The sequence below is a fragment of the Perca fluviatilis genome, chromosome 9 (genome assembly GCF_010015445.1).
Source record: "Perca fluviatilis chromosome 9, GENO_Pfluv_1.0, whole genome shotgun sequence".
Lineage (NCBI taxonomy): Eukaryota > Metazoa > Chordata > Actinopteri > Perciformes > Percidae > Perca > Perca fluviatilis.
In genome coordinates, this window is record NC_053120.1 from 4,561,794 (window position 1) to 4,572,958 (window position 11,165).

General features: G+C 41.3%; 1 protein-coding gene and 1 pseudogene across 1 annotated transcript; both read right to left on the reverse strand.

Annotated features, from left to right (window-relative positions):
- Positions 1 to 1,730: 1,730 nt before the first annotated feature.
- Positions 1,731 to 4,983, reverse strand: LOC120565676 (annotated as a pseudogene).
- Positions 4,984 to 5,315: 332 nt separating this feature from the next.
- LOC120565677 (interferon-induced protein with tetratricopeptide repeats 1-like) lies at positions 5,316 to 11,165 on the reverse strand. Its single transcript, XM_039811601.1, has 2 exons — positions 11,141 to 11,165; positions 5,316 to 7,101 (listed from the first exon to the last, which is right to left on the reverse strand). The coding sequence occupies exons 1-2, from the start codon at positions 11,146 to 11,148 to the stop codon at positions 5,787 to 5,789; spliced, it is 1,323 nt and encodes a 440-aa protein (XP_039667535.1). The 5' UTR covers positions 11,149 to 11,165; the 3' UTR covers positions 5,316 to 5,786.

An 11,165-nucleotide genomic window follows, 5' to 3' on the forward strand; every position in this document is an offset into this window, starting at 1 on the left:
GGATGGATGAAAATGAATAGATATATATTATTTATACATCATGTTTTAATGGTAAACTATATATGTGGAAGGCACAGTGAATTCTTAAGCCTAACTGTATGGCTACCTATATTAAGCTTCTCTTCAATGTGTAAATGAAATGGTTTTCTTTTCACAAATAGGCCAAATTATCTTTCCTAATAATAAGTTGGATTCATATTATTGTATATTTTCAGACATATTTGAATTTTTGAAAAAAGAAACTTTCAAAAACATTTTAGACATAATATGGCGGCCCCCCTGCACTTACTCTGAGGACCCCCTAGGGTCACGGACCCAGCCAATCTGAATTGAGTATTCACTCCGACTATATATAGATAGATAGATAGATAGATAGATAGATAGATAGATAGATAGATAGATAGATAGATAGATAGATAGATAGATAGATAGATTTATTGTATTGTATTGTGTACAACTGAGACACAGGTTGACAATCAGTTGCATCTACCGACATTATTCAGGTTATACAATCAAAGTAACTATTACATTAGCATTCAGTTTGATTTTTCTTACAGCAAATCAAATTTCCTTAAGACAGTTTGTTCTTATTATAACGTCAAATGCAATGCAAAGGAAAAACAATTCAACCCAATAGGAACATAATAAAAAGACAACATATGATATATTTAAATTAATTGTGTAATTGACTGACTCAGTTATAAGTTTCTCACTTCCATGTTTTATTTTGAGAATCTTGTTCACAATTGCCACAAATCTTTCCTGGAAGTAATTACATTAAAGGTCCAATGTGTGGGAATTTCTCCCATCTAGCGTTGAGATCATATATCGCAATCAACTCTCTCACACCACGCAGTTCAAAGTACGTATTCCAGCTACGGTAGCCTTCACACTTCAAAACACCAGTCTCTTGCTCTTTTCAATCTTCTTTTTCTTTTTCTGGGCAAAGAAGAAGAAGAAGACTCCTGTTCCTGAAATTTAGATTTTGAATACGTGTGGTCCTCCATGTTTCCTTTTTCAAACTTGCCGGAGGCAAGGAAGCTACGATACCCGTTAGCAGCATTAGCAGTACCTGTGAGTTTATCATGTGACAGAGAAAACGCGAAAGGTGGAGCAGTATGTCCTGTATGTCCCTTACCCGCTAACGTATTTCAAGATGGCGCATGAACATGGAGCGTCTACTCCAGTTCATGCAAACGCAAATGTAAAATTTCATGCCAATAGGATACTTGGAATTGATGGTGGTGGTAAATAGTCATGAAAAAGGACAAGTTTGTGAACGGGCAAAACAGATTTTGATAATGAACAACTAAACACGTTACACACTGGGCATTTAACAAATATGTGCAGATTTATTTTAGGTAATGCATTACCTTTTCTTCTGGATTTAGAACCAGTGCTTTTAAAGGTGCTCTAAGTGATGTGACGCGTTTTTTAGGCTACAACAATTTTTGTTACATAAACTGACAAGAAGGAGCTGGTTTAGTCATGAATACGCATTGTGGAAGTAGCCTACATGCTAACGCTGCTGCAGTGATGGCTCAACCAGCTCCTTCTTGTCGGTTATTGGCTGGAACACTGTTTGTTATGTTTGGTGGTGCAGGTTGGCACAGTTTGTTTTTGTTGCCGTTTGTGGAGCCTGGGCTGACTACAGAGATCACATTTTTTTACAGTGTGTTCAGGGGACAGGCAGCTAGCGGATAGTGAGGAGATGTTTGCTGTATGTGACGAAAAATGTTTTAGCCTAAAAAACACGTCACATCACTTACAGCATCTTTAAAAACACTATGGCTCTTGCAGGCTTTCCAGAAACTCTTCTATTTCTCTACACATGTGGCCTTTGTCTTTCATCTTCTCCAGACCTTTGGTATTCCTGTCGATTACAGTTTAAATATATCTTGCATAGCAGATATAAACCAACTCTTTGTCTGCAGGTTCCAGATCACTTTCTAACAGTTCCTGGAATATCTGCTCAGCTTTATCCTGTTTGTAAAGTGACATTGCGTATATATCTGCAAGAGCTAATTTCCTGTCAAATGAAGAATGAGGGTAAAGAGAAATCACCTCCTCCATGAGAATGATTCCTCTGTCTATCACGCCTTGATCTGGGCGACTCTCCCTGAAGATTTTCCATTGGTAGAGGAGTGCAACGCATTTCTTCAGATAACGCTCATCTGGATGTTTTCCCAGAGCCTCCTCTGCCAAATCAATGGCTTCATCAATAGATACATAGATACTGTAAACCCGTAGTAATGGTCTAACACCACTGTAGAGGCCGAAAGGATTTCTCAAAACCTTTCTGGCTAACTCACGTGCTTCATCTTCGATTTCTTCTCCGCGGTCAGCACGTAGAGTTAAGTAGTGAGCAGCGAGGTACAAGTTCTCTGGATCCTGTTCCTTGGCTATTCTCATAATCTCCAAGATGCCGTGGTGACTAGAAGCATACTCTAGTGCTCGGGCATGGCTGGTGTTCCACTCCACCATGTCCGGCTGCATCCTGATGGCTCTCTGGAAGTAATCTGCAGCCGCTTTCTTTTGTTCTCTGCTGAACGTCAACAGGAGTCCAGGCTTTCTCAGCGTAGATCTCTGGATGGAGCTGGTCCTGGGATGGAGATGGGTATTTATTCATCAGGGTGTTGACCTTTGACAGGTAAGCCTGACTCTCTGCTTGGTCTCCCAGGTGGTGGTGCAGCCACGCTAGGTTCCCGTAGTTCACCACCAACCAGGGACCCTCATCTGCGTTTCTTATCTTGCTGAAGGCCTCTGCAGCCTTGTTGAAGAAACTCTGGGCGTCTTCGGTGAACCCCAGCTTGTACTGAATGAACCCCCGCAGGTTGTAAATGTGACCCAGCCAGCTGTTCCCCTCCTCGGTGCCGATGTCCTCCAGCTTGTCCCTGCGACGTAAAAGTAGGGACTCACTGGTCTCCAGATCCCAGGTGAAGTGGCACTGCAGGGCCTCCAGTTTGGACTCCAGTGTTGTTTGACTCTGAGCAGCACTGATGGAGAATAAAACAACACTATAACAGTAAGTTAATTTAATATGCTCTAGTCTAAGCTTTAAGTGTTTGGATAATCACTGTTCATTTCATATGGAGGAAGAAGGGGGGAAGGAAGGAAGATACTTATTTATTTATTTGTTTATTTAAAAGGGACAATGCACATCCATTGACATTTTTTGTTTACACTCAAAATGTAAATGTGCCAGAGTTAGCAAACAAGATAATTTTCATCTGTAGTCCCTTGGCAGGGGACACATCATCATATTACATTAATAAAAAAGAATGTAAGAAAGTTAAAGAGCAAATTAAAAAAGAAGAAAGAAGAGACTAAATAAATAAAAAATAAGTACAATAAAAAGCAGGGCAGTACCTAGGATCAGGTAAACCAGATATTGATGATTGCAGTTGTGATCGTTTTTAATCCATCTCTTGAGTGTGGTTTTAAATGATAGACAGCTGGTGCTTTCTCTGAGTTCAATAGGAAGGCAGTTCCAATAATTTTAGCCCTGTACTGAGAAGACTGTTTGGCCAGACTTACTACTGTATGTCTATACTGTACAACACAGTCTCCCCTGGTGGTTGCCCTAGTTACCCTAGTTGCTCTGCCACTTCTCTTCTTCTGTTGTATAAATCCACCCAGTGGTGGAGGTGCAAGCCCATGTCATAGTTTGAAAATGAGGCAGGCATCTAGATACTATCTTGTAATACAAGTTGTATTTAGTAGTGATATGGCAGTGGTGATAGCTGATAGGTGTTTGATCTAGTGTTTTTAAAGTTTGCTGATAAAGGGTTTTTATTGGTTTAAGGGGTGTCATGTTTGCTTGGGACCAGCTTGTGAAACAGTATGATATGTGGGAAAAGATCATGGCATGCATAAAAAGTTTGGCTGCCTCTGTGGTTAGATATGGCCTTATGTGTCTAAGGTTAGTCAGATTATATCTGATGGTATTAGCCACCTTTTTAACATGCATTTTAAAAGTTAGAGTTTAAAATGATACCAAGGTATTTAAAATCAGACACAACCATGAGTTTTTCTCCTCCAATAAAAACATCAGCCTGCTGTGCACTTGTGGTTGTCTTAGAGAAGAACATCCAGCCAGTCAGAAACATGGACCGGTGCGTCAGTTAGTTTATCTGCAGCCTGCTCTTTGTTTTTGGTATGCAAATAAAGAACAGAATAGAAATGGTCCCTTCCCTTGTTCTGGCGCCCTTACTCTGACCACACCTGTGGACTTTGGTCACTGCAACTTGCATGGTTGTGATGCTATCTGTTAGTGACAAAACCTGGTCACAGACGGATAGACAGACAAAGGCAAAGTACTCAAACCGCCTCTATAATAGTTCCTCCTACAGTAAGTGTCTCAAGGAGCATGTTTAACCCAGACAAAACGTAGCAAAAGGTTAATTTAAACTGAAAAGGTGCCGGGGCCATTACACTCCCTTTTTAATAGCCTACATGCACGTCGCTGCTGAACCAAACGGGAGAAAAATTTATCAAAGTTTGTTTCACACTGATGAAATATTTCGTTCAACCTGGAAACCGTAGCAAAACGGTGCGCACCGTTTTGAGATTGAACGTGCCCCAGGATGCAAAACCTAGGCAATACTCTGCCTCTGATTGGCTTACCCTGATATTCTTACCCTAGCTCTAACCAATCTCATGCGCCTACTGTCTAAACTTAACCAATCCAACTAACGAAGGCAACGAATATTAGCCAATCAGAGGCAGAGTAGGGCGGGACAGTCCTTTGCCATCCTAGGATATTCAAATTCACCTCCAGGAACACATTAAAAAAAGAAAATTGAGGAAAAGAAAGAGAGGAGGACAGATGGAGAAATGAGGAAAGTGGGTTGTAAGAGACAACTTTTGACATGGAAGACTCACCTCATCATTCAGCTGTTTCGTCCGCTCAGTAGTTCTCTAAATATGAGTTAGTTTGGTTCTTGACGTTACTCTGAAGACAAAGTCCGAGGTGTGGTGAGTCTTGTGCTTGGCGTTCGTATCCCAGGAATGAAGTCACACCCAGAAATACAACTAAAACATGACTCATCACATTCTGTGATTATTTGGTCTTCAGTTGATTTAAAGCAAGAACTAGTTTTGTTTGTTTTGCACTTTGGTTACTCATTTTTTTCACCTTTTCAGATATCGACTTGTAGATATTGTTGTACAGTTGTAGGCTATAAACATAAGTTTGGCAGCAGTTTTTAAAAGTTGCAGTTTGATAACATTCATCATCGTCTTGATTGTGTAGAATACATGAATATCTTGTATAGTTACCACCAAAACACAACAAACACACGAAACAAGGATACGTTAGTTCACATAATGTATATTTAATACTATTGTGTGTGCACAAATAGCGATCATATTCAGGTTATACATCAAATTAACTATTACATTACCAACCATTTATTTTTCTTACAGCAAAGCAAACTTCATACTGTTGTTATATAAGCTTAAATTACAGGGCAAAGGAAAAACATTTCAACACAACAGGACTATAACAAATACCATGGTTGAGGAGGATGACATTTGAACGTGTCCAGAGTGGATGTTATTTAAAGGACCAGTGTTATTAAATGATTCAGCTTGTTTCATATATCTAGTGTGTACTACTGCTTAGTTTTCCAGAACAAATGTAAAGGTTTTTATTATACTTCCATAAAGTGTAAAAACCTGCCTCTAAAGGATACAGTTGGTCTGCTGCTTCTGGACCAGCAGACCAACAGAAGGATCAGGTTTTCCTGATGTGTAATCAATTTCTGGATTAAGAACCAGTGCTTTTAAAAACAATATGGCTCTTGCAGGTTTGCCAAAAACTCCTCTATTTCTCTACACATGTGGCTCCTGCCTCTGTCTCTAATCTTCTTCAGAGTGTTGATGCTGTTCCATCTATAGAAGGATTGCTGCGGTATCGCTGCTGCCTTCATGTGATATTGTGTTGACCTTTGGTAATCCCTACAACGGAGGTATAAATGTTTTGCATAGCAGTAATAAACCAACTGTTTGTCTGCAGGTTCCAGATCACTTTCTAGCAGTTCCTGATATATCTGCTCAGCTTCGGCCTGGCCGTAATTTAACAATGCATATATATTTGCGAGGTCTATTTTCTTCATAAGGAAAGAATGAGGGTAGAGAGCAATCACCTCTTTATGGAGACTGATTGCTCTGTCTATCATGCTTGGATTTAGACGACTGTCCCTGACATAAATGATTTTCCATTTGTAGCAGAGGGCAGCGCATCTCTTCAGATAACGCTCATCTGGATGGGTTTCCAGAGCCTCCTCTGCCAAATCAATGGCCTCATCAACAGATAGATAGTAATAGTAAACCTTTAGTAATGGTTTAATACCACTGTAGCTGCTGACAGGATTCTTTAAAACCTTTCTGGCTAACTCACGTGCTTCTTCTTCGATTCTCTCTCCTTTCAGAAAACATTGATAAAGGTAGTGAACAGCAAGGTAAAAGTTCTCTGGATCCTGTTCCTTGGCAATTCTCATTTTCTCCAGAAGGTCAGCCTCCAGCTTTTTGTTGTGCCTGATAGACCCCACTAACCCTAAGACGTGGCTGGTGTTCCACTCCACCATATCCGGCTGCATCCTGATGGCTCTCTGGAAGTAATCTGCAGCCTCTTTCTTTTGTTCTCTGCTGAACTTCATCAGGGTCCAGGCTTTCTCAGCGTAGATCTCTGGATGGAGCTGGTCCTGGGATGGAGATGGGTATTTATTCATCAGGGCGTTGACCTTTGACAGGTAAGCCTGACTCTCTGCTTGGTCTCCCAGGTGGTGGTGCAGCCACGCCAGGTTCCTGTAGTTCACCACCAACCAGGGACCCTCATCTGCGTTTCTTATCTTGCTGAAGGCCTCTGCAGCCTTGTTGAAGAAACTCTGGGCGTCTTCGGTGAACCCCAGCTTGTACTGAACGAACCCCCGCAGGTTGTAAATGTGACCCAGCCAGCTGTTCCCCTCCTCGGTGCCGATGTCTTCGAACTTTTCCTTTCGACGTAACAGCATGGACTTGCTGGGGTCCAGATCCCAGGTGAAGTGGCACTGCAGGGCCTCCAGTTTGGACTCCAGTGTTGTTTGACTCTGAGCAGCACTGATGGAGAATAAAATTAACATCAACAGTAAATCAATGTGATATGCCTTAAAGTGTTTGGATAATCCTGGTTCATTTCATGTGGAGGAAGGACTAGGGCAGGAAGGAAGGAAGATGGAAATGGCTCCTTCCTTACTTATGGCGCCCTTGCTCAGACCACACCCTGAACTGTGCCTGTGTCGGCGTTCATTTTGGCCAACCTGACGTGTTCAGTCGGCGGCAGGGCAGTCGGGACTCACCCAGAAATGGGGAGCAGAATGAGGTGACTAGAGTCTCTCAAAATCTGACGACAATCTTTTAAACTGACCTTTGTCGATCTGAAATGAAGACAGATTCAGCAACTGCACGGCCTATTTCTCCCTTCAAATGTTTTCAGAAACACGTTTCGGTGAACTATTTTAGTACAATATGAGATATCGTATTCTGAACTTCCGCCATGACAGTCTGGCTTTGAATTTCCGGAGAAAACAAACCCATGTGACGCGTTTGTCCAATCAGCTGCCGGTTTTCATTTCTTGGGCAACAATACAGATTAGCGCCGCCTGCTGTTATAGAGATGTATTATGTCTCGTCTCGTCTTTTTGGTGTGTTCTGTGGCACTTTTTGGACCTCGGGGACGCGACTGATCATTTCCACTGGCTTTTCTGCCGAGGGTCGGCCATCTGGTTGGTTTGTAACCATTTTAACACACATGATAGCATAGGCGCGGGAAGTGGGGGTGCTGCAGGTGCAGCTGCACCACCTGGTGGTGAAGCTTTAAAACTGCAATGAAAATAAAATGATAGCTTTATCATTTATCATATTTATATCTATTTATTGTTTGTTAATCTTTAGAGTGTCTTGTACTTTCCCCCTATCCCTTGTTGCAGCGACATTCTAAGTTTCTGAACGTACAGCGACGCTTCCACACAGTGATCCTGTTCATGAAGACATGCAAATCAGCAGCACCGAGACCTGACGGGGTGAATATGGCAGTAGTAACCGGTCTTAATGGAAGGCATGGAGCCGCATGTTAATGGCTTCCCGCCTGATGTAAGTGTGTTCGAGGAGAACTAAACACCTTACCTCTTGAGAGGAGGGGAGGATAGGGGTGGTCCTGTGCTCCCTATGCGCTCATACAGTAGGGAGATGCAACATCAGTTGTTCTCCCAAAAGTGCGTTTATCCACGAGCCCCGAGCCCCCCAGTTTACACACAGTGTCCAACACAGAAAACGTCCAAAAAGTGACAGAGAGAGCCTGCTGAGCTGTTAAAGTGCGCCGGTACTTTGTCTCCGGTCTCATGGCAGAGTTTATCAGCCGAACTCCAGAGCGCAAATCAACGTTTGATGTACCGAAATCATCATAAGGTAGAGACACAGTGTCTTACTTTTTCCTGCCGACGTGCCGGCCCAGATGGTAGCCTACATTTAGCCTAGAATATAGGTGATTTATGTATGCCTATTATAAAGAAACGAATAGTCTGTAATTTTTTAGAATTTGTCACATACTGTCGGAAAAGAAAGATTTTGCATAGTTTGTCTGGCTGTTATGCGGTTTATGAACACTTAATCTACTTGTGGTTGTTTTAAAATAAACATACATTGTCATCTAGAAAACCAATCCTGGTGCGACATTTTGATTATGCATGTATTGCTAATAATATATAATTTACATTGGTTGCACTATATAAATAACATTTTAGTTTATATGCACATATTCACACAGATATTTAGATAGGCCTACTTTTTTCATCGCTGGTTTTTGGAGTTCGCCGTGCAGTAGGTCCTATGTTGGGATATAGTTTGTACGCACCGTCTGCTCAGCTGTACTTCATGGAGGGGAGGGGCGAGTGAGTTTTTAAAAAGAGGCAGAGGTAGAGTGGTCTGCAAAATACACAGCCTGTGTAACTTAGTATCTTTAGGCTCTATGTGGACCGTGGAACCCCCCTGCCAAAAAAATTTCAGCATCTTACTAATTACTTAAATTAAAATAAATGGGCTACTTTATATGACACAAGCTAGCATTAGCATAATTTAGTATCAGGACAGTCACTTAACTGTATGTTAGCTTAAAAGAAGGATTAACATTAGGTTAGGCTAGGCCTACCTCTTCGTTCGTAACAGTAAAATATTGTAAAACCCCTTTTTCATCTGTGAAATGTTACTCCATGTTGTAAAGTTTTGGCTTTCCTTTCGGATGAAAGTACAAAAGCAGCACTAACGTCGCAAAAAAGACTTTTTCTGTAATAGCCCTGACACACTAACCCGATAATCGGCCGTCGGACAGTCTGGCGAGGTCAGTGACTCGAGTCTGTTTGGTGTGTTCCGTGCCATCGGCCTTCATTTTAGCCGATTTGAGTCAGCGGGCGGGCAGTCGGACTCAATGACCAATCTGATTGGTGGAGTGCTAACCCGGAAATGACGAGTGGGATGAGCGGGACAAACGGCTCTCAAAATCTGACAAAAATCTTTTAAACTGAAATAAAGACAGATTCTTCAACTGCACGGTCTATTTCTCGCTTAATGTTTTCAGAAACACATTTCAATGAACTATTTCCGTAAAATACGAGATCGTAATCCGAACAGGCCGCCATTATGCCCGACTGGAGAAGCCCTATATGCATTCAGATCTCAACTAAACACAGGATGTTTGTGCGTGACAGACAGACAGACAGCATAAGCCACCGTTATAGTCATGGCAGTGTAGGAAAATAAATCGATCATTAGCCTATTTGTTTTTTAATTTTCTGTTGTGATGGCGCAGTGGATATGACACATGCCTTTGGTGTGGTAGACCTGGGTTCAATTCCCACTTCAATACATCAACCAATTTGTCCCTGAGCAACCCCTAGTTGCTGCAGACAGTGTTGGGGAGTAACGGAATACATGTAACGGCGTTACATATTCAGAATACAAATTATGAGTAACTGTATTCCGTTACAGTTACAATTTAAATAGTTGGTATTTAGAATACAGTCACATTGTTGAAATCAATGGATTACATGACGATACTTATCTGTTTCACGAGTTTATTCACTCTGACTAAATTAAGGCAACTCTATGCATTTTCCAGAAGCCCCGATATGAAATCGAAAAAAATAGCTATTTGCGTGATCAGTCACAATGGAGTCGGAACCGGCACGACAGAGCCAGGACAGGAATACATTTCTATCTTGGAAATTCAAACAGCATTTCACATTAAAGAACGAACAGGGAGAATGAAATATAACTGTGCAGTGCAACCTCTGCTTGCCAGCAACCAACCTCCTTTCAGCGTCCAAATTACTCCACCTCCAACCTGAAGAAGCATCTTAAAGTAAGCTATTTTTTTAATTAGCCAGGTGTAGTCGTCTGCTGTAGTTTTACTGGTCACCTTGCTATTTTAACATTGACGTGCGACTTTACATTCTCCTACCTGCTGATTTACTAGCCCCATTTGACATGCTAGCTAACGTTAGCTAAAATTAGCTCGTGGTAGCAAGACTGCGGTTAGATTTTTGTAGTATGCAGTTCGGGACTACCAATACAATAATCTATCTGCTTGTTCAGGTACACATTCAGCTAGTTGGAATAAAAAGAACACACCATTATAGGCCTGTTTAGTAAGCTGGATGTGATAGCTGCATTCCTACACTTATAAAACGCAATTCAATGTGGAAGTAATCCTGAAGTAATCCAAGTATTCAGAATACGTTACTCAGATTGAGTAACGTTACAGAATACGTTACAAATTACATTTGTGGGCATGTATTCTGTATTCTGTAACGAAATACGTTTTGAAAGTATCCTTCCCAACACTGGCTGCAGAGGTGTGTGTCCTCTGACATATGTAGCAATTGTAAATTGCTTTGGATAAAAGCATCAGCTACATGTAAAAATGTAATGCTTTTTAAAGTTAATTGGCTACTTATGATCCTGGCTCTAGGGAAAATGGAAGAAATGAAAAGAACAAGAAACAGAAGAGAGAAAAAGTAAGAAAACAGAAAGAAAGGAGCTCTGGGATTTAGTAATAGCTTATAATAACCTAAATTATAACGATTCTCATTATTCAGCCACTCACCTCATCATTCAGCTGTTTCCTCCTC